At 42.8% G+C, this 23,733-nt stretch overlaps 1 protein-coding gene across 1 annotated transcript in view; it reads left to right on the forward strand.

The window, feature by feature from the left end:
* Positions 1 to 17,325: 17,325 nt before the first annotated feature.
* The window catches only part of MGMT (O-6-methylguanine-DNA methyltransferase), a 147,987-nt gene continuing 141,579 nt past the window's right edge, over positions 17,326 to 23,733 (forward strand). Inside the window, exons 1-2 of the mRNA XM_050340826.1 lie at positions 17,326 to 17,411; positions 18,166 to 18,416. Coding sequence (XP_050196783.1) covers positions 17,326 to 17,411; positions 18,166 to 18,416 — 337 coding nt within the window. The remainder of the gene's footprint in view (positions 17,412 to 18,165; positions 18,417 to 23,733) is intronic.

Raw genomic sequence — 23,733 nt, forward strand, 5'->3', positions numbered from 1 at the left:
ATAGATACTGTTAAAAAATACACTTGGCTTTTGTGAATATACATAGAAATGAGAACTACAGCCATGGCTGAAAGCCAACCTACCGAGGAGACACATGTCATTATTTCTTAGAGGTTCCAAGAGATCTGTAGAGGGATTTTGGACAAGGGCCTGGAGTGACAGGATAAAGGGGAATGGGTTCCTGCTGATGGAGAGTAGGTTTGGATTAGATATTGGAAAAGAAATTCTTCCCCTTGAGGGTGGTGTCCCTGCCCATGGCAGGGGATGGAACTGGATGGGTTTTAAGGTCCCCTCTAAACCAAACCATTCCAGGATTCCAGGGGGTGCCCCCCATGTCCCAGCACCTGGAACATCCCAGAGCAAACCTGTAGTCCCATGTGGGACACACTCAGCTCAAAGCAAGTATTGGGGCCCCCAAAACTCTGCCAAAGTTTGCCTGAGGTTTGCAACTCACTTTAATGTGAGCAAGGCTTTGTCCTTTAAATAGGTGTTATATTTATTGAGCAATGAGTAGCCAAAATGTAGGGAAAACTCAGCCAACTCCTTCGCTATTTTTGATGACACGACAAAGTCTGATTTTCATTAAGTTTGGTACATATATATATCAGGGGTCCTCCTAGGGACTAGGGAATGAATGCACTTTGTTTGAACTCTATGGCTATTATATACTACTTTTTTATTGATTTTTTTTTTTTTTGCCTGTAATTCTCAATATAGTTCTTGTGTGTTCATGGAAAAATATTTATTTTTAGTCCCACGATTTTTCCAATATACTTGTTTTCCTCATAATTGTTTTCCTGCTGTTATGAACACTGTGTGATTACCAGGTACATCTTCCCTGTTTTCTAAAAAGTAAAAAAAAAATATACAAAAATATAACCTGTAAGATTAATGATTTTAGTCATCTTGAAAAGGCAAAATGAAAACAAAGCGTGGTCAGTGTATGTTGCATGCTGTCAGATGTATATTTATAGTTTCCAATGGTGCCCTGCCCACATTTTTGGAAGGAAGACTTGCCCACGAAGTAAATATACAACTTTGAGAAAAGGTAGATTTTCTGTTTCAAAATGTTTGTGCTGGAAAAATAAATTTGGAGACCAACTTGCCACTTGAAATGTCACTTCATTCCTCACCAGCGCGTGGCCCCATCGCCTTCAACAGGTTTATTCATTGGAGTAAGGGATAAGGAAGGGATGCAGGAAGGGATGAAGGCTGGTACCAGAAGTGGGGGCCTGGCTGTGTATCTCCTGTCACAGGCATCTTCAGCTGGCAGAGACAAAGGGGAAGGCCTGGCACTGCCCTCAGGCTGGGGCGTAAAACTTTGGAATCACTTTCAATCTCAAGTCAAAAAGCCCTTTCACCAGAGTTTGATACCAGTCCTCCAAAGCTAAGCCAGGACAGTGGCTTTTGCAGCTCCTCTGACAAGGTATGGCCTCAGGAGGAGTCCCACGGCCATCCTGGGATCCAAATAAATCCCATCCCAATCTTTTTCAGCTTCTCTCCAGCCAAAGCTCTGGGCATCTGGGGAAAGACTGGAGCGGTGGTGTGGCACCGGAGGAAGGCTGGAGGTGCAAGTGGCCATGGGAATGCACCAGGGAGATGCAGCAGGGATGAAAAGCTGTAACTGGTACCGGGAAGAGAGCAGGGCCATCAGGGAGCCATCTGGGAAAAATCATTTTATTTATAACTTAAGTAATAGCACAAGCCACACAGCAAATCGATTTGCTTTTGGATTCCAGCTATTGTCTGATTGCCCAGACAAACAGCATCCAGTTTAAGTGGAGTCCACAGCAGTAATAACAAAGAAGGAACACAAATTTTAATTATGTTTCTCCAAGTCTGTATAAGTATTGGAGAACCACATAAAAATGATTTTTTTTTTACTAACTTGCAGTTGAAAATGTGTCATTAAAAGCTATGAGTCTGATTTTCTGCTCTGCTGGTCAGGATATTAAGCAAAATGATAAAGTATTCACTGTTTGAAGGGAGAAAAAGGAGAGGGAAACAAATGCTGAAGGTTTCGTGCTGGAGATATTATGAGAATGATGCAAAAATGAGAAACTTCATTGCCCTTCACGTGTTGGGGTTGTTTTGCTGCAAGAAAGTGCTGGGATAATAATAAGAAAGATAGAGAGTGAACTGGGGAAAAAAAAAAAAGGCAAAAAAAGGGAAAAAAGTGGTCAGGATGTTGGAAGCACAAGTGAGACTTTGTTTTTGGGTGGTGCCTGTGGCAGGAGGGTCACATCAGACTCTGATTCCATGGATCTGACAGGCAGTGTCAGGATGTGGAATCTCCTACCACCAGTGATTCAAATTAATTTCTGTTCTCCCTAATTCTGCAAGCCTGACTTCATACCCACTGCAACTTACATTTATTTGTAATCTCGCTGCTTACACTCCACTGAACAATAAAAGAACAATAAACTTAATAAAAAGCCCAAGTGATTGGAAATAGCTCTGGGAATGGCAGTCCAGTATGAAAGCTATAAATTTACTTGTATACTCATGACATTGTCAGCTAATTTTTATGAAAAGCCCATCACAGAACATTGCACCAAAACACTGTGATCACTCGTATGTCACCCATCATACTTCCCCTGATAACAAAACAGAAAATGCATCATAAAATGATACTTCAAACTACAAATTCATCTTGAAATGCTCACTGTATACAGTAACAATTCTTTCCTGACCTTGTCTTGCACCTGAACCTTAAATTAATCATTCTTCTTCTATAACATTAAAGAATACCCAATGGTACTCTTTTATTGAGTTTAAAAGCTAAAACTTCAACTAATAATATCATCATTGTTTTGGTTAATATTTCCCTATTCAAATCTACACAGAGTTCAAGAAGTTATGTGGTGTAAAGTAAGCAATAAGAGTTTTGGAAATACGATTTAAAAGTGTTTTTCTGTACTCAGATCAGAAAGCATTGACTGATATTTAGAGGCTGAACCAAAGCCCACTGAAGCCAAAGGAAAACACCTATTGATTTTAAACGTTTTGGGATCAAGCCCTTAACACCTAATCCTGAAAAATGCTGAGTATATTAAAGCCACACAGGAGCTACAGCTATCAAGAATTCAAAGGACTAAATCCTATTAAATACATAGTGTTATCCTGACTCAGGCTGAGATACTCAATTGGATTAATTAAGAAAGATCTTCCAGGAGATGGCCAAGATTTTCACCTCACACTTCCAGTGGACACCCTGCTGATGTAAGGAACGGAAGATTGGGACAGCAACCATTTACAAGTGCCCACCAATGAGATTTTAATGGATCAGATCTTCTCCAGTGAAATAATTGGAGTTTTTAAGACAGTTTACTGATTTAAGTCAGTTTACTGATTTTAGCAATTCTTGAATCACATATGGAAGGTTCTCTGGCACCTGGGGATGCCTCCAGGGATAGAGGCAAGAGACCCTTCAGCCCACCCTTGGGGCTGCTCTGCCAGCTCCAATTCAGTCTGTACTTCTTAATGTTTCTGCTAACAGTTATAAAAACATAAATCTCTGCTTTTCTTCCTCCCTCTGTCCACCAGCAGGAGCTTTGGCCCCTCAGTCAGGAGCACCAGTGCCAGGAGCTCAACCCTCAAATCCCCTTCTGGCCCCTGGGAACATCTCATGCTGTGAAGTTCAGTCAAATAGTTTCAGTAGGAATGTGAGTGTCTTTTCCTTAAACAAAAGCAACGAGGCTTGATCAGGGCTGCATTAAAATCAACATTTTCAATTGTCATCACTTCAGGAGAAACGTGACACAGCCTTTGTTTGGGGCGACTGCAGAGGGAACAGCAGCTACTGGGAATAATGGCGCAGGAAATGGGAATCCAGGTTGTCAGCCTTCCTTTAATTTCTCTTCTGTCCTTGCCAGAACAAGGAAGGATGAGGCAGTAAAGCCTCCACCCTATTACTGAATGGCCCAGCTGTGGTTGGTCCCACCCAGGCTGTCCCATCCCGACTGACCAACAACCAAGAGCCCCCAGTTTTTATTCTCGAGCTGTCCCAGATTAACTTTTGCATCAAATTCCACATTGGAAGCTTCTCATGCAAATGGGAATTGTGCACAGGCTGAAATAAAGAGAACCCAAAATGAAACACATGATTTATGTCTGGGGAGGACTTTGGGGGAGGGAAGAGAGTGAGGAGGAAAGGGCTTCTCAGAGCAGCACAACACTCAATGTCAGATTCTATCCTATAACAGCTGCTTTTTTTAGGGAAAAAGTAAGTATTTTGTGCCAAACAGGTCCCAGAAAGTCATCCCTGCTGGGAAGGCTCAAGACAGACCTTCATATTTCTCCAAGGATTTCCCCCTTTGCCTTCTGAGGGTAAAAATCTGCAGGGTCAGACCCTGCAGGTGGGACCAATTCTTCACCCCCCAGGAGGGCACCTGATTTAAGGCACTTTCCTGCTCAGCAATCCTGACATACACCTTCCTTGCAAAGGATGTGGTAAAAAAACCTCCCCTGAGATATGGTGGTAGTGGATCAAGGGTAGTGGACTTGATGATCTCAGAGGTCCTTTCCAACCCATCTGATTCTATGATTCTATGATTCTGTGATTCTATGATAAGTTTCTCCTCAGTGCCTACAGAGGGAACTTCTTGCAACAAGTTTGGACTTGGTATCTCACTCTGATGTGACTGCAGAGAGATGAGATCAATTCTAGTCAACTTTTGCATTATTTTATTACTTTATGCAATCATAAAATCATGGAATGGTTTGGGTTGGAGAGGATCTTAAGGATCATCCAGTCCCACCCTCTGCCATGGGCAGGGACACCTTCCACTATTCCAGGTTGCTCCAAGCCCCATCCAAGCTGGCCTTGGAGCACTTCCAGGGATGGGGCAGCCACAGGTTGTCTGGGAATTCTATTCCAGCCCCTCACCACCCTCCCAGCCAAGAATTCCTTCCCAATATCCCATCTAACCCTGCCCTCTAGCAGCAGGAATCCATTCCCCCTTATGCTGTCCCTCCAGACCCTTGTCCAAAGACCCTCTTCAGCCTTCTCTCCCTGGAGTCTTCTCTTCTCCAGGCTGAACAATCCCAACTCTCAGCCTGTGTTTGTGACTGACACAAAACTCAACGCAGGTGATTTCCAGTGGCCTCCACCAGCTCTGGAGTAGTTCTTGGAGGGACAGTGACAAACTCCAGGGAAGTCTGGATTCAAAATATGGAGCTGTTTATGAAAGGTAGCACCCAAAGTCAGAAAAGGTGTCAGAATCTGACTCTGAATTAATAAGCACCGTTTTGTGTATCAGAAAATACCACATCTGACAGAGCTGCCAAAGACAAGTCAATTTTGTAGGAGCAGATTTCATTGTGCTGGTAGCAGAGGAGAAAAAACAATGTTTTACAAAGAAAAGAAACTTAACATGGTATTGAGGATGTTTATTTCTTTTATCATATTATGTATGAATCTTTTATAAGTTTTCAGTGAACTATATTAATTAAAAATTAGTTCTGGGAATATTTTGCTTGTAGCCTAATAAGCTATTACGTCAATACAGATTTTCATGGACTATTTTGAATTTGAAATAAAGGGGTCTCCTGAGTATGCGCAATGGAGCAAAAATGAAACAAAATTTAAAAAAAGGAGAATATTTAACACATTTTCCTTGTACAACTTGAGGATCAGAGCGCAGGTCTTACTAGTCTTTTGAAGTAATTTTCATGTGTTTTATCCTAAAAGTTTAATTATTATTCAAAGTTTTATGGACTCAGGCCTTATAAGGAACTTGATTGGTTTTATTATTTATTTATTTTTGTTATGAATTCCATTTTTTTATTATGAAATTTTTTCACTGCTGTGATCCATCCCAACACTACCACACAAGGCAAGACTTTTCCACCAGTGATTCTTTGGAGGGGAGGAGCAGAGCACTGCAGCTCCTCCAGCCCCAGATGCTTCCAGCCATCAAAAACTACAAAAAAGGCAATAAAATAGGACCAGTTATGTCTCTGACTACTTGCAATTACCCAGATTTCTTGCTTCTGGTGCTAAACCAGTAGAGAAACCTTCCCTCCCAGTGGAAACCATCATGTCCTGAGGAACCACTGCTGGTCGTGGGTCATGGTTTGGGTCTGGAGCTCCTCCCAGTCACCCCATCTCCACGCTGGAGGCAGGAGGAGAAAGAATTCATCCCAGAGCTCTGCAGCTCCCACCAGGATGGCAGCTCCTCCACAGTGCAAAACACAGAGGAAAAACTCAAATTATTGGCTGGTGACCAGCTGAATCCATCTTCTGGGATTCCCAGCATTGAGTGCTGTCCCTGTTTCAGAAGACCCACAGGAGTAGAATCAGATCATAACATTTAGGGCCAAAAAACCCTCTCATTACAAGTAATTGCAGAAATAATGATCAAAAAATATTGTGTCAATGACAATTTTATATAAATTAGTATCTTCCTTTGACTTTTCATGAATACAAAATCACGTTTTTGATGGGGTTTTTGTTGGTTTCTTTCATTCTCATCAGGCTGTTTGAATGTGTTTTCCAACACTTGGGCAGACCTCAGTGGCACTGAGGAGCAGAGCTCCTTCCAGCCATGGAGAGGGACAGATTGGGGGTGAACACCCACCTCAGAGGGCTCATGTTGGAGGAACCTTTCCAGGCTACTGAATTAAGCAATGTTTTATAACACCATACTGGATCCTGTCCCACTGCAGGATCAAGGCCTGCATTTCTGGCAGTTTTCAGTTATAGCATTTATTTTGGGAAATATTTTTATGTGCAATAAAAACCAATTAATTTATGTGCCTCAAAAAAGCCCCACATAAACTCCACCAGAAGAGTATGACACAAGACCCACACCTGCTTATGAATCTAAAGCGATAATAAGGAAATGTTGTTGATGAATAAGTGACAAATAAACAAACAAAATTCAGGTTTCTTGAGGTTCCAGTTCCCAAACAACACCACCAATTCCCTGTTGAGGCTTAGTTTCGTGGCTAGAGAGTGAAACCACAAAAGGATTCTGTCTTCTGGAAAATGAACCCTAATTTGATAAATGTGGGCAAATTAATGTTCCTTTGAGGACCATAAATATACCCCTTCCTGGCTATTTGCTGTCTGACTTTCAATTTCATTTTTAAGGCATTTCGTTCATTTTGCTCCTTTTTTTTTTTCATATAGCAGCTTACTGGAAATACATCAAGCAGCAACCTCAGCCTTGCCCATGGGAAATTCTCCTTTGTCCATCATTCCAGAAGGAACCAAGGACCTGGGAATGTCCCTTTTCCCTTGTCTGTGGGCACCAGTTTCAATGGTCGTGGTCACTCTGGAGCCAAAAGCAACACATACAACCACACCAATGGGGGGAAGCATTTGGACTCCAACACGCCAGGACAGCTGCCAAGCATCCCAAATCCAAGCCCTGGAGCACCACTGCAGCACTGCCCATCACTCCAGGCAGCTGATGTTCACCGAAACCAGTATAATTAATTACAATTATTTAGCCTCACAATAAGCATTCCACTGCTTGTTGATTTAACCTGATTCGGTAACCAAAGTAAACAGCAGTTAATTGATTTGCTCAGGTTCACATCAGAGGGGTACGACACCGAGTGGAATGAGAAGCACAGCCTCCTGATTCCCACTTCAGTGCCTCATCCCCAGACTCCAGCCATTTCCAGGAGTTCGTATTTTTCAAAAGCAAAGGAAAATAAACATCACCCATCTTTGTGCTATTTGGTTTGCAGGTTGAAACATGCTCTTCGTATTCATATTAATGAGCTGCTTCTCATGAGGCAACCCATTAAATTTAATAGGGGAGCAACATAAACCTCACATGAAATGAAATAGTTGCAGTTACGTTTACATTTCCTTGAACACTGCACTTTGCATTCTGAAACAAACTTGTGCTTTTTATTTAATGATAAACAGGTTTAATGACTCTGTTTGTTTGTTTGTTTGTTTGTTTGTTTTGCCACCTTCTTCTCTCCTGGTTGAATAACAGGTTAACATCCTTCACCGAGCATTAGGCTCAGAATGTCCTTCCTTTGAAAATGAATTTCTCATTATTGTGGTTTTTCAACATTTTTTCAAAATTCATTATTAATTGCTGGAGTTGCTGGTATGACAAAAAATCCATTCAAAACATTTGTCTCAGTGTTTTTTGGGACTGTTTTGGGGATCAATGCATTTCCTCTTCTGAAAAGACTCCAGAGTTGCTTCAAAATACATTATGAAACCCAAACATTTCGGTAGAAAGAGGATTTCCTTCCTACTTGGTCCTGCAAAAGCACCATTTTTGTCAAAAATATTTCATTGTTATTAAATTATTATTATGCTTTTTAAATCCCAAGCAAGATCACCTACAGCCAGATGGCCTTTCCAAGCAAAATCCAGCACTATATGTGCTCCAAATGAAATCCTCAGGTCACCTAACAGGCATAACTGGCAGGAAAACTTTTTCCAGACTCCTTATAACACAAATCAGAGCGATATTAAGTTTGGAAATCCTAGAGCAGATGAGCCATTTGAATTGATTCCTGACCTGCAGACTGCCTTATTTTGTAGCTCTGTCACTACAGTCCCTGAACATAAATCTGACAATAAATGTAGCCCCCAAAACAAGGGGGTCCATGATAAAAACAAAAGTAAGGTGAAGTGTCCAGAGTTCTCAGTATTTGTATCATAAAATCTGTTTCTTTCTCTGATCTCCCTCTGCTCTGGAGCCAGGCTGGGAGAGCTGGGAGTGTTCACCTGGAGGAGGGAAGGCTCTGGGGAGACCTGAGAGCCCCTTCCAGTGCCTAAAGGGGCTCCAGGAGAGCTGGAGAGGGACTTTGGACAAGGGCCTGGAGTGACAGGACGAGGGGGCTTCCCACTGTCAGAGGGCAGGGTTAGGTGGAACATTGGGAAGGAATTCTTGGCTGTGAGGGAGGTGAGGCCCTGGTACAAAACTTAGAGAGGATCTCTAAATCCCTTCCAACCAAAACCATTCTGTGATTCTATAGTAAAAATATTTAATTCATAGAAACAATGTAAATCAAAATTTAGAAAAATACAGGTGCCAACAAGCTCATTTAGACCCTAAACAATAGAGGAGCTGTTGGCTATCCAGGAGCCATTGATATCCTGGGAAGACTCCCATGGAGTGGGCTGGTGGAGATCCCTGGCAATAGTAAGGTGTTAAGAGTGTTCCTGGCTGTGGATCATGGCTCTGAAGCAGGCAAGAAGAGGGACAAAGATGTGGGGTAAGAAGGAGCCAATGGCTAGGCATGCACAGCCCCACTGTGCTCCTCGCCCTGCACTGCCTTCATGGCCAACTCCCCAGTAACAAGCAGTCACCATGATGCCTAAATCCCACAAGAAAAACTGGAAACAACTAAGAGAAGAGGATAGCAGCTTTTTCCTTCAAAACCAGAAGAGGAATCACAGTTTCAAGGAGTTGCAGCATGTTTTTTACAAACATTTGAGTGCTCCTGACATCAAATGCCCTCGCGTTCGGAACAGGTGGCTCACCAACCCTCCTCCTCTGTAATTTCGTTATGAAAGCTGCCTTATTTATCTTTCAGACCCATCTGAAAATTACAAGAAAAAGGAAAACAAAACAAGTAGGAAAAGTGTTTATTGGAAGAGTTACAGTCTGGAGGGATATTCTCCGAGGGAAATGGATGTTTAATTAAACACACAAGGCAGAGCTCGCCCAATGGAGAGGCGGCTCTGAAGTCCTGACGGCTGTTTCCTGGCATAGATTCCTCTGGATATTCGTCAGGGAGTTGTTTATTTTGGATAACTCACACTTCCATAGGCACGCCAGTGAGCTGACAGCACATGGAGAGGTGAGGTAATAGTTAAAGCACTGGAACAAGCACCTCCAAAATCCAACTTCCATTTGGGTCATATCTTTCAGTTTCTCATTGAAAACAGGAATAAAATAAATCAAATTGCATAGGGATGCTTTCTCTGCATTCCCCAATACCACTGTGGATGCTGATCATGTGGAAAACTTCAGGTTTTATTTTTTTTTTTCCCAGGGTTGTCAGAGGATATGCCACCAGAAACAATGAGAGAAACACTGAGTCCCTGTGTAAACTGGAGAATGGAATTAGCAAATCTGTTAATGACAACTTATTTGGGTCCAGACCTGTTCCCTTCGGAACGGGTGCTCTTTATTCAACCTTTCAATGTCAGTTATCATTTTTAAAACAGCTTGACCTGGAAGCAGACAGTTAAAATTGTGGTGACTGTTAATGACAGTTTTATTGGACACTATGCTTATAGTTCACATTTTGAGGTCTGTATGTAATTGATCTTTCTACCCTACATGAGAAACACTGCAATAAGTTGGTTGCAGCACCACATTATAGATATAGAGAAATAATAATGATGTCACCTTGAGATTCAAAGATCGTGGAATAGTAATAGTCTCCCAGCTCATTCTCCCAACTGTGATGACCTCTCCAGTACTAAATCTTAACAGTCTCAGCATTATTTTTGAATTATTCATGCTAGCCTTTTCCCTCACTACAAAATCAAGGAAAATGAATGCATCATGCTCTGTCAGCTCCACAGGTATTTTGGTAAAAGTATAAAATGTTATTTGGTTTCAAGAAATCTGTGCAGCAATACAGGTCACTTGCTAGGCTGAACAAAAACAAAAATTCATATGCAGAAGAGACAGGACACATTCATTGTAAGGCTGAATGAGGCATCTGGAATCCCTGGAAGTTCCAAAACCTGTGTTTTGATTAATTACATCATCATCTGTAGAAATGAAACGAGAATTAAAGAAGCATCAACGCACACAAATCGTTTTTCGCTAACTTGGACAGCGTGACACCATTTCAAGGAGTGAGCACGACATCAAGACACGAGGAATTACAGGTTAGGGACAACAAGACACTTTTTAATGTGATATTTAGAGGTGAAATTAGTGGTGATGCTCAGGTCTAAGGGGAAAGAAAGCAGACATTCCTCAACCCACCCCGCACTGAATTCCGGTGGTTCCACGACACACTGAAGGCAACAAACAGCCCGTTCCTGAAGGCAGCAGGTTGATAACTCTTCTAGACCATCAAACCTGGATAATAAGAGAGCGCTACAGTTTTATTCCAGTGATGGATCTCATAAAAAGTGCACCTGGGAATAAAATAAAATGCATGTAAATGTAAACTCGAGCAGGTATCCTGATTCATCTGTAGCTGGTGACCTTTAAGTTCATTATGAAAAACAAATGTCAAGCTTTCAAAAGACAGGAGTATCCCTGGCTTTGCTGGGGATTTTGTGTGCTATCGCACAGACTGTATTAATTTAGTCTGGCATCAATAACCTTGAAATCAGGATTTTGCACTAAAAATCTAGTTTTATGTTTATTCAGAAAGCAAAGATAAAAGGCGACTTTATTTTAAGGGACCCTCCAGTGGCTACAGGGCAAATGTAATGTAACACTCCTGATTTCCACTACCTTGCTATTCAATGCCAGCTCCCATGGCAACAGATTTTATAGGAATACAAAGAGTGTGATGAAGATCTCCCATTATTTTGCAATGAGTTTAATTACGGAAAAGTCTCCTGTCTGCAGAGTTCTTCGGGCATCCCTGAAATGGCAAAACCTCCTGGAACACCTTGGTCAAAACCAGCCACAGGTCCTCAGGAGAAGGACTGCATCTATCCACTTTGGAAAACAGCAGAGACGTTGGATATTTATACTGACACAAAAAGATTCAACAGATTAACAGGGGAATATCACGTAATTGCTAAAGAAACAACATATGATCAATTAATTACTTCTGTAACTCTAACAAGAAATGCTTTTATGCTTCCATTCTCTCCTCAATTAGTTCATAAGCTGAAGACAGTCAGTCTGAAGAGACTAAAGTACTTAAATGCACTTTTTTCTCCATTTTTGCCCTTTTTTTTGGTGTAGTTACATTAACAGACTTACCTACTGTCTTGATATCCTCTTTGCTCCAGCTTATAAAAGGACACTTTCAGTCTGATTTAATCTCATGCCATATTTTAAAGAAACAAAACCCCATTCATATGTCAGAGAGAAACAACAGAAGTATTTACAAAAATCACAAGTTTTAATCTAACTGACGTTATCCAGGACTGTCTCTACAGCAGTCGTGGTGCTGTTGACATGCACAGAAAAGTGTCTCGGCAGGGGAAAAAAACCATCACAGACCAACAGGTAGTCAGAGCTAAATCTAGGAACAGCAAGAAGTTAAAGAAAATTGGGATGCACAACTTCTCTCCATGAAGCAACTTTGTCACCACAAACTGCATTGATTACAAATTCAAATAACTCAGTTTTTCTCTTTGCCTGTCCTATGGAGCCTGGCTGGGAGAGCTGGGGGTGTTCAGCCTCTGGAAGAGAAGCACCAGGGAGACCCTAGAGCCCCCTTCCAGCGCCTAAAGGGTCTCCAAGAGAGCTGCAGAGGGACTTTGGACAAAGGCCTGGAGTAACAGGACAGGTTGGATGGGGCTTGGACCAACCTGGTCCAGTAGAAGGTGTCCCTGGCCAGGTCAGGGAATGGAAAGAGAGGATCTTTAAGGTCCTTTCCAAGTCAAACCATTCCATGATTCTAATAAAATGAAAGGGAGCTTTGCACTGAATTCAGTGAGAATTCCCTAGCCCCTTAGCTTGTCTATTTTTACTTATTTTCTACCAAAAGTATGGATTTTTGATCACTTTCCAACAACATTTCTACCTTTCACTCTGCACAAAACAGCTCCATATTTAAGCGTTATGCCAAAACCTTCTGTATTTCAAACACTTAGTCCTGATGTGGTGCTTGGCTGAGGATGGACAGAGGTCTCCTCAGTCAGGCCATAAGCCCTGACTCACTGTTGTCACCATCACAGCTCTTTGAAGCACAGCCAGGATCTATCTATTGACACTGTGCAGGGTCTCCCAGCCACAATGGTGGAGTCATTCCACCAGTGCATTGGGTTTTCCTTTCCTGGTGGCTCCTGGACATGAAAGAGAACCTTATCTGCCTGCAGGAGCAAACACCGAGCCTGGATCCAAAGAGGTGCCCAAAGATCCCTCTCCCAGCTCCATCGCCCCAGCCAGAGCCAGAGCCATCCCAGGAGCTGGGCTGGATGATCTCATGGCACTTTTCATCTCTGCCTCTTGTTTCTACAACAGCCACAGTGGGTGGCATCAGTGATCAGGGGGGATTTCAAAGTTCGGTCGCTGAACGGTGACAAATGACACTGAACTTGGAAAAATGCAACTTGATCTATCCAGGGAAAAATAATCTTAAACAAAGGTGCTCGATGGTGGAAGGAAATCTGTGCAGGAGCAAAAGCAAAAGGAACACAGGGGTGATAACAGCAGATTTAATATGAATAACTGAAGGCTTTCAGAGTTGCTTGAGGGCTTCTGGTGACACATCTCGGAGGAGAGGACAAGGCAGGACGTGTCACATGGCAAACCCTGACACACTCACTGCTGTTCAGCTAATTCCTATCATCAGATCCTCATTCTTAGAAGGAACGTGTGTCTCAAAAGTCAGAAAAAATCAGCTCCTCATTCTTGGCCATTAATCCAAACAGCAGCATTGTAGCAAGTTTAATCAGCTCTTCTAAAATTCCTATCCCTTTAATTCCATAAGTACACATATTTTTGGCTCTTGATATAAACCCCACCAAATATTTGTGGGTAAGTCTTGTACTTTTGCACAGAGGAATACACAGCCACAGACCCTGTTCCAAATTTTAGCTTCTACTTTCAATTTTGACACCAAACTTTCTCCGAGTTGTTACAAAAAAGGCAGAGAAGCATATTTGGTTAAATCTCCCTTTAATCTTCCTTAATAATTTTATCTTTCAAGATGTGACTGTTTTTACTGTTCTTTATTTCAAGGATGCACATATACCTATATATGCTTAAAAAATTTAAAATCACCTCTTTGTGACTAAAAGGGATCTCAGGGAAATTCATTTAGTGAGGTCTATCAAGTCCTCTTCTTTGGGAAAAAAAGAAAAAGAAGGGAGAAAAAGGTGGACTCCTGGTCATTACACATCATCCAGACCCTCCCAAACATTAATATTTTGTGTTATTCTGCAAACTCTGACTGCATTTTGCTTCCAAACTGTATTTGTGCTCACTGCTTTTCAAATTTCCTTGATAAATATGTTTTCAGAATATTCCATTAAAAATATTGAATATTTTCAAAGTGAAATTTTTGGTTTTCTGTGCTTGCACTTTTAAAGGGAGAAGAGCCTGGGATTCTTGTTTTTTCTTGTGATGCAAAATACAGAGATATATTATGTTATATGAGGCAGAGTGATGATTTTATTCCAACATAAATGTCATTCTCACATAGTAATTTCATTTGGACTAGTAGAAGTGACTTTTTTTAGGTGTTTGCACCTAATATTAATGTTAAAGTTTAGACTATTTCATGGACGGATAACGACAGACCCAATTAACTGGCAAAGCAGGATTTACTAGTTTCCATTGGAAATACCAGGTCCCTCCTACTCTAGGTAACATTTTAGAATAAAATCATTATTTTTGGTTTAAAACATTTAGAAATACACGCGTGGAAGTGAAGAAACATGCCTGTTTCCTCTTCACTATTTACCTCCCAGCCTTGCCAGATAAATGCCACTCAGTATCTGAGGTCAGTCTGGCTCCGAACAGCGCTCCGCATTCCTGAACTCCTTCCCAAATCCCGGGAAGGCAGAGAAAGAGGAAAACAAATAGCAGATGTGGGAATTGGGAAAAGGAAACGGTCCTTTTTTTTCCAGCGTGTGGGTCACGGAGAATAGATTAGCGATCCCGGGCTGGTTCAAACGCGCTGGCGCAGCGAGAGGAGCTGGCCCTCGCCCAGGACAAACAGTGCCAGCTCCCTGAGAGCCGGGAGCGCCCCGCACGCGGCCGGGAGCCGCTCCAGCCCCGCGTGGATGGAGCCACATGCCATGGCAGCGCCCTTTGGATCGGCTCCAGGGGACTGCACCCTCCAGACTGCGCCCGGGGGCTGCTCCAGCAGCCCGGGCTGGAGAAACGGCTCCATCAGGGATTGGGGGGTGGGGAATCTGCACAAAGCCAAACGACCCCATGCTCTCGGTTTTAGGCACACCTTGTGCGCCCTGTGGAGCAAAGGGGTCCTGACTTGAGCTAACATGTGAGGATGGATGTTGGGAATTGCAGCCTGAACCTTCCTCTTGGTAATTAAAGGCACCGCTGGGTCCAGACTGATGGCAGGAAACAAGGCTTGGAAAAGCCAGGACAGAGTTGGAAAACCTCAGGAGAATCTCAGAGGGTGGTGAGGCCCTGGCACAGGCTGCCCAGAGAAGCTGTGGCTGCCCCATCCCTGGAAGTGTCCAAAGCCAGGTTGGATGGGGCTTGGAGCAACCTGGGCTAGTGGAAGGTGTTCCTGCCCATGGCAGGGAGTGGAACTGGATGAGCTTTGAGGTCCCTTCCAACACAAAGCATTTTGTGATCTATGAATTCTGAGTAATGAATCCAGGAATGGCCTGAAGTTGTGTCAGGGCAGGTTGAGGCTGGATATTAGAATAAGGTTCTTCCCCCAGAGGGTGTTTGGCACTGAACAGGCTCCCCAGGGCAGTGGGCACAGCACCAGGGCTGACAGAGCTCAAGGAGCATTTGGATGATGCTCTCAGGCACATGGTGTGACTCTTGGGAATGGTCCTGTGCAGGGCTAAGGGTTGGACTCGATGACACTTGTGAGTCCCTTCCAACTCAAAATATTCTGTGATTCTGTAAATCCCTGATTTCATTTTTATGTGTTATTAGCACAGTATCATGTGATGCCACTCCAGGTCATGCTAAATCCAGGGGGCAATAATTTACTTCAGTAACTCTCATCCAAACAGGAATAATAACAACACCCCACCACTTTCTTAGGCTCCTGCAGTATTTGAACCACATTCCTACCGAGGGCAGACACGGCCAGACTAACACCGTGAAAGGGAAAATACAGCTCTGGAGACAGGAAAAGTGGAAGCAGAGACCACCCAGCCACCGCAGGACAAATGAGATGTCATCCATGGGATCCCACGGCTCAGGATGTTATTCTTGTGCAGTCCGCAATCAATTATGTCTGTACCAAACGACTACACTCACTTTTTTTGGGTCTCCGGGAAATCTTTGTTCAAATTGAAGATGGTTTTCTAACAGGCTCCGCTCTTTACCCAATTTTCCAGCTGAGTTGACTGAGGCCCAGGCAGGTCAAAAGGCTTACCCAAGGTCAGGGAGGGAATCAATGAGTTGGGTCAGATTAGATCTCAGCCTGTTCCTCACTTTTCATCCTCTGCTGTTCCTGCTGGATCACCGTTAGAACCAGGTTAACAAAAATGTCACGGATGTGCTTTAAAAATATATATTTTTAAACTTGTTATCCCAATAAGAATTAAGTTCTTTAGACAGCACGCTATATAAGATTAGGTTTCAAGAGGTGAGGCCTTCGCTGCAAGGAATTCAATATCCAGTACAATGTAAAATCACCAGCAGGAGAGACTTTTACTACTGTATAAAAATAATAAAAATTCAGAAAAGTCAAATTCACAGATCAAATGCTGAAGTGCTCACTCGGGTCAAGTTCTGCCTGGCTTTAATTGTATTTTGCCTTGGGAAAAGGCTTCAGATCTGGCCATAAATTAGTATGCTGATCCCATGGCATAAATGGTGTTTTATTTACTTATTCCCTGGAATATGCTGTAGAATTCAAGTAGCAGTTCAGCTAAAAAGAATCACTCATCCAAATCTGAGGGAACTATGGTATTTATGAGAATAGTGTTAGGTCGCCCCTTCCAACCACCCACTATGTAATTTGGATTGAATTGACCAAAATAGCCCATTTCCCCCCAAGGGATGTGTGTGTTTCCTGAACTTAGGCACCGAGAGGCACCAAAAGCACTGGATTTTCAGGAAAAACATCTTCCCTGGGAAGGCAGAGAGCTGAAGAACGTGCTTCCTGGGGCGGGTGGGCTGTCCCCAATCTCGGGGGTTTCCAGACCTGATTGGGGAATACCCTGAGCAGCTGTGTCTGACCCTGGAGCTGGCACAGAGAGATGGCTTGAAGATCTCCAATCCAGCCAGGACTATTTTACAATCCTCGAGCATCACTGTATATGGTCCTTTTCAGGATAAATTTATTAAGACCACTTCAGGGGCAATTTTTCCCTCAGCTATCCCTCCATGCTCCAAGCTCCTTCCTTGCCAGATCCCTTGAGTCATGGAGATGTGGAACAGAGAAAGAAGAATATAACTTTACTTCCCAGCTATTACTCCATAAATAAACCAGAGAACACACCCACCAAACTGCATTTCTTTTCCCTTCATTCACTTCCATGTTACCAAACCACAGACATCTTGTCCTGGGCTTTTTGTTTTGCAGACAATGGGAAAAGATCGCTTTGGAAAGTCCTGTCAGGAATTTTATTTTCCCGAATTTCGGATCCTGACAGGCTCCACTCCGGACTCTTGGCAAAGTTCAGCGCTGAGGAAATGGCATCTCATCAGTTCTCATCTGCAGATCAAAGGAATTCACTGGAAACATGAAAAGACCGTATTTAAAAAGTGACAGGATACCCTTAAAAAAATTAAAAAGAATGAGCTTAGAAATTCTGGGAAGAATGCATTTGGAGTTTCAAGCAAAATAAAACAACATCTAAAAAGCAGGATTAAAAATATCCTCGGACGCAAGAGAAATATTTGTATTTGCCCAGTGCTGAAACAATAAACGAATCAAAACGATCTCTGCCCCGTGTTCCAGAGCAGAATAAAACTATTCAACCATTATATTGGGTTCAACTTGGCTGGTTTTCCTGTTGTGCTTCTATAAAGCCAGAAAACACTAAACCAGGCAGGGGATGGCAGCGATCTAGAGGGACCATCCTGAGAGAGGAGAATCTGGAAAGTTTTAGACAAGATATGCAAATTCAGGAGATGGAGCACTTGTTCTCCAGCTCCTCCTGACTGAAATGTTACCTCTCTTTTGACTGGCACACTCCTCTCCTACTCCTCAGGCTGGCTGTGGACTTGTCTTTTCCTCCACCTCATTTTTGTCAGAACAGGGAGCACACGGAGGTTTCAGCAGCTGCCTGACCTTTTCAGGGTGCACATCTCTACCTTCACCACCCAGGGACTTGCTTATGCTTAAAATCTGCTGCAGGTTAACTTGAATTATTTCATGTGAAGGTGTTTAATGTCACAAACAATTTTTTTTCTCCTCTTGCAGGTCAGTTGGTATTTTAATGTTTGTTATTAAACCGACTGTGGAAGCTGAACATGGAAAAGATTTGCCTACAAATGGACACATGGGAGCATCCCACCCCAGCTGTGCACCTGCCATCTGGATTTTCTGGATTGTGGCCTCAGGAGCATTTTGTAGGGATGTCACCTCCCAGGAGGTGTGGGAACACAGCCAGGTCGAGCCCAGCCCAGCCAGGGAACTTTCCAGTGCTGCTCCACCACGGATCCAATTAAACAGTGAGTTCCTCTGCTCTGAGCCTGGACATCAGCATCTTCTGAGAACAGGATTACACCCATTTTTATATTTATATTTATAAAATACTTCATATGTTTATCTATTCTATACTTAGACTGCTGCTTGAATGGGGAGCTGAACCCAGACCCACACCGAGATTGCTGTGAGGAACAGGAACCCTGCATATGTGTCACTACTCTTATGAGACAAATAACATTACATATTTTAAAAAAACAAGAGAAGATAAACATTTTCAAGGCAGATTTCTATTCCTCTCACAGTGTGCACTGTATTTATGTAAAAATGTTAATGAAAGACACTAGAAGTGAAGTGAGTGCCCCAATTTACCACAGAGGTTGCACAGAAATGCAATTGGACAGGATTCCAGCTTTTCTTTGGTAATGCTTCTTGGCAAGGAGATGCACTTCTTCCTGCCTTCCCCTTTGCCTTTCCAACTCCTCAGAGAAACATCCTTTAAATATTATTTCTTTAGAGAATATGTAGAGAGCTCCTAGTTTGGCTTATCTGACCTGTCCAGTTGCCTTGGCAATTGGGTCGCCAGTTGTTTTGGCAGTGGAGATCCAACAAAGGGATTCTCCAATCATAGAATCATAGAGTCATAAACATTGAATCATGGAATGGTTTGGGTTGGAAAGGACCTCAAAGATCACCTGATTCCAACCCCCCTGCCATGGGCAGGGATGCTTAGACGAGGTTACTCAGATCCACATGCAGCCTGATCTTGAATATCTCCAGAGAAGTGAGTCCACAACCTCTTTGGACAACCTGTGCCAGGGCCTCACTACTCTTACAGTAAAGAATTTTTTCCTAATATCTAAAATAAACCCACCCTCCTTCAGCTTAAGGCCCTTCCCCAGGCCCTTGTCCCAAGTCCCTCTCCAGCTCTCTTGGAGCCTCTTTAGGCACTGGAAGGAGCTCAAAGGTCTCCCCAGAGCCTTCTCCAGGTGGACACAGCTCTCCCAGCCTGTCTACAGAGCAGAGGGGCTCCAGCCCTCTGATCACCTTTGTGGCCTCCTCTGGACTCATTCCAACAGGTCTGTTCTGCGCTGGGACCCCAGAGCTGGAGGTAGAACTGGGAGGTGGGGGCTCTCACCAGAGCAGAGGGGGAGAAACCCCTCCCTCGACCTGCTGGTCATGCTGTGAGGACCCAGCTCAGGATACAATCTTCTGAGGGGCTCTTTCCCTCAGCTGCCCAAGAGCACCACCATTTGCCATGAGATCCTTCCAAAAGCACAGAGAGAGCGTGAAAATGTGTGGGAGAACAGGTAGAACCTCTGTAGGTTCAGCTCTGTTGTGCTGTGCACTGCTGCCCGTCCATCCTGGTTACGCCGGTTCCACCACACGCAGGTTATCCAGGGGAAACTGATTCCTTTCATTTAGACCCTCTCCAAAACAAAACACATTTCTACCTGTGGAGAGTAATTCAATATGAACAGTTCTGACTGTTCTTCGGTGGCTGTGTGATGAGGTTTGCCAGCACTCGGAAGATTACTGGAGGCTGGAGTTATACCTGCAGTTTATAAAATCACACAGAATTCATACATTTTACACAGACAGGCTCCCTAAAGTGCCACACCGTATTTTAGCACCTGAACTCACTGTGATTCAGTAAAAGAATCCTGCTTCTCTGCAACGGATCTTGGGCTCTGCAACCTCCTCCACACACATATATCATCCCTGACTTCCGAAGGAGCACGGTTGGCTTGAGGGACAGAGGTGCACCTCCTGTAATGGTATATACTACATTCTGCAGCAACCTTTCTTCTCATATTTCAGAGTTGAAAAAGGCCTGTCAAAAAGGGGCTATTATGAAAGGGAATTTGAAGACATTCATAAACATCTAGACAGAAAATTGCATTTTCAATATGAGAACCTCAATAGTTAAGGCTACATTTGGGAGATCACTATGGCCCTCTTATTTTCTGCTTACGCTGTCAAAGTTTGAATTCATGTTGGGTTTTTGAGCAATTCAAACAAAGGATACTTTCATAAACATCCATTTCATAAACTACAGCATATCTAATTCTTTGGGTTCTGAAGGCTGAGCTGAATGTAGTGTTTGTGGTCTACTGAGAATATGTCTGGAAAACATAAAACAATCTACTAGGTAAGTTACAAAGCTGTTGACATAGGGAATGAAAATGGAAATTCTGTAGTAGTCTCCTCCATCCACGGCTTTCCGCTGTACTTTGCCTGATGTGAGCTGATTGGTGCCGTATATCTTGATGTGAGGATCCCATTTCAGAAATGTTCTGACATTATCTATTTGGCAGCTTGAAAAATAGTATCAAACTCCCAATGCATTTGAGCGCACGTTTCAACCCAGCAACTGTAATATCCATTTCCTCCGGTGCAAGAGGCATGTTAGGACCAACTGCACGTGGATTCATTTCTGAGGATGCAGTATGTGACTCCACAATGCCCCTGCACATGCACACAGGGCTTGGTTAGAAAGCCCAAAAGGAATTAACCTGACTTAATTTCCAGTCCTTCCCAGTAAATACTCAGTTTTATCTGGGAGCAAGTTTTTTCCTACAAAGGGATTGATGACGTCAGTTCTGGGAATGCAACAGCACAGTACCTGTTGGCACCTCACCCGCCCATGGCATAGGTGGGAATGCAAGGAGGAATCTTCATTCCAAAAAAAAAAAAAAAAAAAAAATTATTAAGAATATTTTCACAATGGCCTGGAGAGACAGGACAAGGGGGAATGGCTTCAAACTGTAAAAGGGCAGGGTGAGAAGGGATATTGGGAAGGAATTCTTGGCTGTGAGGGTGGGGAGGCCCTGGTACAGGTTGCCCAGAGAAGCTGTGGCTGCCCCATCCCTGGAAGGGTCACAGTCCAGGTTGGATGGGGCTTGGAGCAACCTGGGATAGTGGAAGGTGTTCCTGCCTGTGGCAGGGGAGTTGAATTAGATTATCTTTAAGGTGCCTTCCAACCCAAACCCTTCAATGACTCTATGATTCCCCAAGTAATTTACACTGATTACAATGTTGGGCTCATCTCTAACCAGGCTACAATAGCCCAGTCCCTGGAAGGATGTGTTCTATTGCAAACATGCTTAATATGTCAATAGGAAAAAAACATACGCTGCAAATTTTGCTGTGATAATTATTGGAAATGCATGAGCCTTGTTGGAATTTGGCAATAGCTCCACTAAATATAGGACTCCAGGCACACTTAATTTAAGAGGAGATGTATCATTGGTCTTATTGACCCAAAAATCCTCTTATTTAACATTTATAAGCTGTTTACACCACACAAATTTCTCTGCAGTACAACTGATAAAATTTATACCAGTTAGTTTCACCAATATTGTCAAAACATTTTCCAACAACTTCTGGAACAGAGCAGCCAGGAGATAACTAAACCACCTGAAGTCGGGCATATGAAACACCATAACTTTTTATGGTTTTGCCCTAAAGAAAATGAAGCCAATCTCTGCTAATATCCCTTTCATTTACACACTTTGCTACGAGATTTCCCTAAAGGCATTACTGGCTGGCAAACAACTCCCAGCACCTTGATTGCAGGAAATCATATTTCTCCCAATCCCCAGCTTCTTCATAAGTATTGAAAATGCTTTGACTACAAAAATACATTTTCTGAACTTACCAGTAATTCTACACTTTGAACCACTCAATTTCCTTCCTCTCCCAGCACAGGAACCACTTGTATTCCTGCTCAATATATCCTAACTCTGAGCTTACTCTTTGTTTTTTCAATAGAGATGAGTCCAGATTTAGAAGTGGAATCAAACAAGCTTGGAGAATGTTTTGAGTGAAGAGGGAGTGAAAAAGTTTTGTTAGTGAGGGTGACAAACTATTTCAAAGATGATGACCATTTAAAATGAACAGATTTTTACCTGAATACCCTTGAATTTAAAGAATTGTGGACATTTAAAGTCTTGCAACTACTCAGACCCAGAATGAAGGACAAGCCCAGAAAATCACACATCTTCAGAACAATCCTTAGACCTCTTTTCTTACACACAGATCACATGCCACATCATCAAAATTTAACTTGCCCTCTTACACCCATCATGCTCTACTTCCCAGTAGCTCAGGTGCTTCCCAGCATTTCACATCAATTAAAACACAGGGACAAACTCCCACAATGTGCTGCAAACAAAAGTTTGGTATAAGAGATTACTTCTTCTTATTAAAAACCTATGAAGAAACCAGATTTGGAGTGTTTTCACATACACACACTCTCCTTCAGGGCCAATTAAAGCACAAACCATGCCCAGATCAAACAGCCAGCTCTGTATGGACATGAATATTTCCAGATTGAGATTTGCAGGACACATCCCTGCTGTGGAGAAAACACCAGAGTCTTGGCAAACAAAATCACAGTTTCTGGTTTCATTCAGCCTTTTTTTTTTTTTTTTTTTTTTTTTTCCTGGTGCTTCTAAATGTGAAAGGCAAGACTTATTTACTCGTTGCACTGAAATCACACCAGGTTACATTCCTGCGGTTCTTCGCAGCTGAGGAGAGGTCAGAGGAGCAGAGGAAGTGAGCGAGGCCAGATTCTGACTCAGTAAAGCACAGACACACAAATATATTATGCCTGTGCTCCAATATGACAATTTTCTCTGGGGGGAAATTAAAGATCTACAAGTGAGGTCCAAATCGGAGTGATTTCCAGTCCCACATCGTCCCTGAGACTCCATCTGTTCCTCTCCCGGCTCCAGCGAGGGGGCAGTTACAGCTCCAGTGCCCAAGTCTCTCCTCCACAGCAGATGTTGCAGAATGTAGATGCTTCCAGAGGTTAGTCCTTAACAAGGAATTTAATCCAGCCCGAAGTATTTGTGAAGTCACATCTCAAGGAATTTAATAAAACCCTCCATTTTTAGTTTTCCATCCCACCCCATCACAGCCTTTGACCTCGAAGTTCGTGGATTGGTTTAAGCCTTGGTTTACTTGGATGCAAATTCATGTGCTGTCACTGGAAGAAAAATACAGATGTTCCAGTCCTGGGAAAATACCACTCTGTACCTGAAAATGCCACATTAAATGAGCAAGTAATAACAAACAAAGAACTGAAAGGAAATGCAATGTCTTATAAGTAATAGACTTAAATAAAATAAAGGCTGAGAGAAGAGGCCTGGAATGAAAAGCAAACATATGGGACGTGAGTTAAAAAACATTTTAGAAATTTTGTATCTTCTGAAAGGATCAGTGTTATGAAAATTCCCCTAAAATTTCAGTATTAGTGAATTAGACTGAATGTGTCATAACTGAATGCTGGAAACTCCTGGGGAGAAAATTACCATTTAGGGGCCCTCAGAGTTAATT

This window comes from Myiozetetes cayanensis, unplaced genomic scaffold (genome assembly GCF_022539395.1).
Source record: "Myiozetetes cayanensis isolate MyiCay16 unplaced genomic scaffold, myiCay2020 scf10, whole genome shotgun sequence".
NCBI lineage: Eukaryota > Metazoa > Chordata > Aves > Passeriformes > Tyrannidae > Myiozetetes > Myiozetetes cayanensis.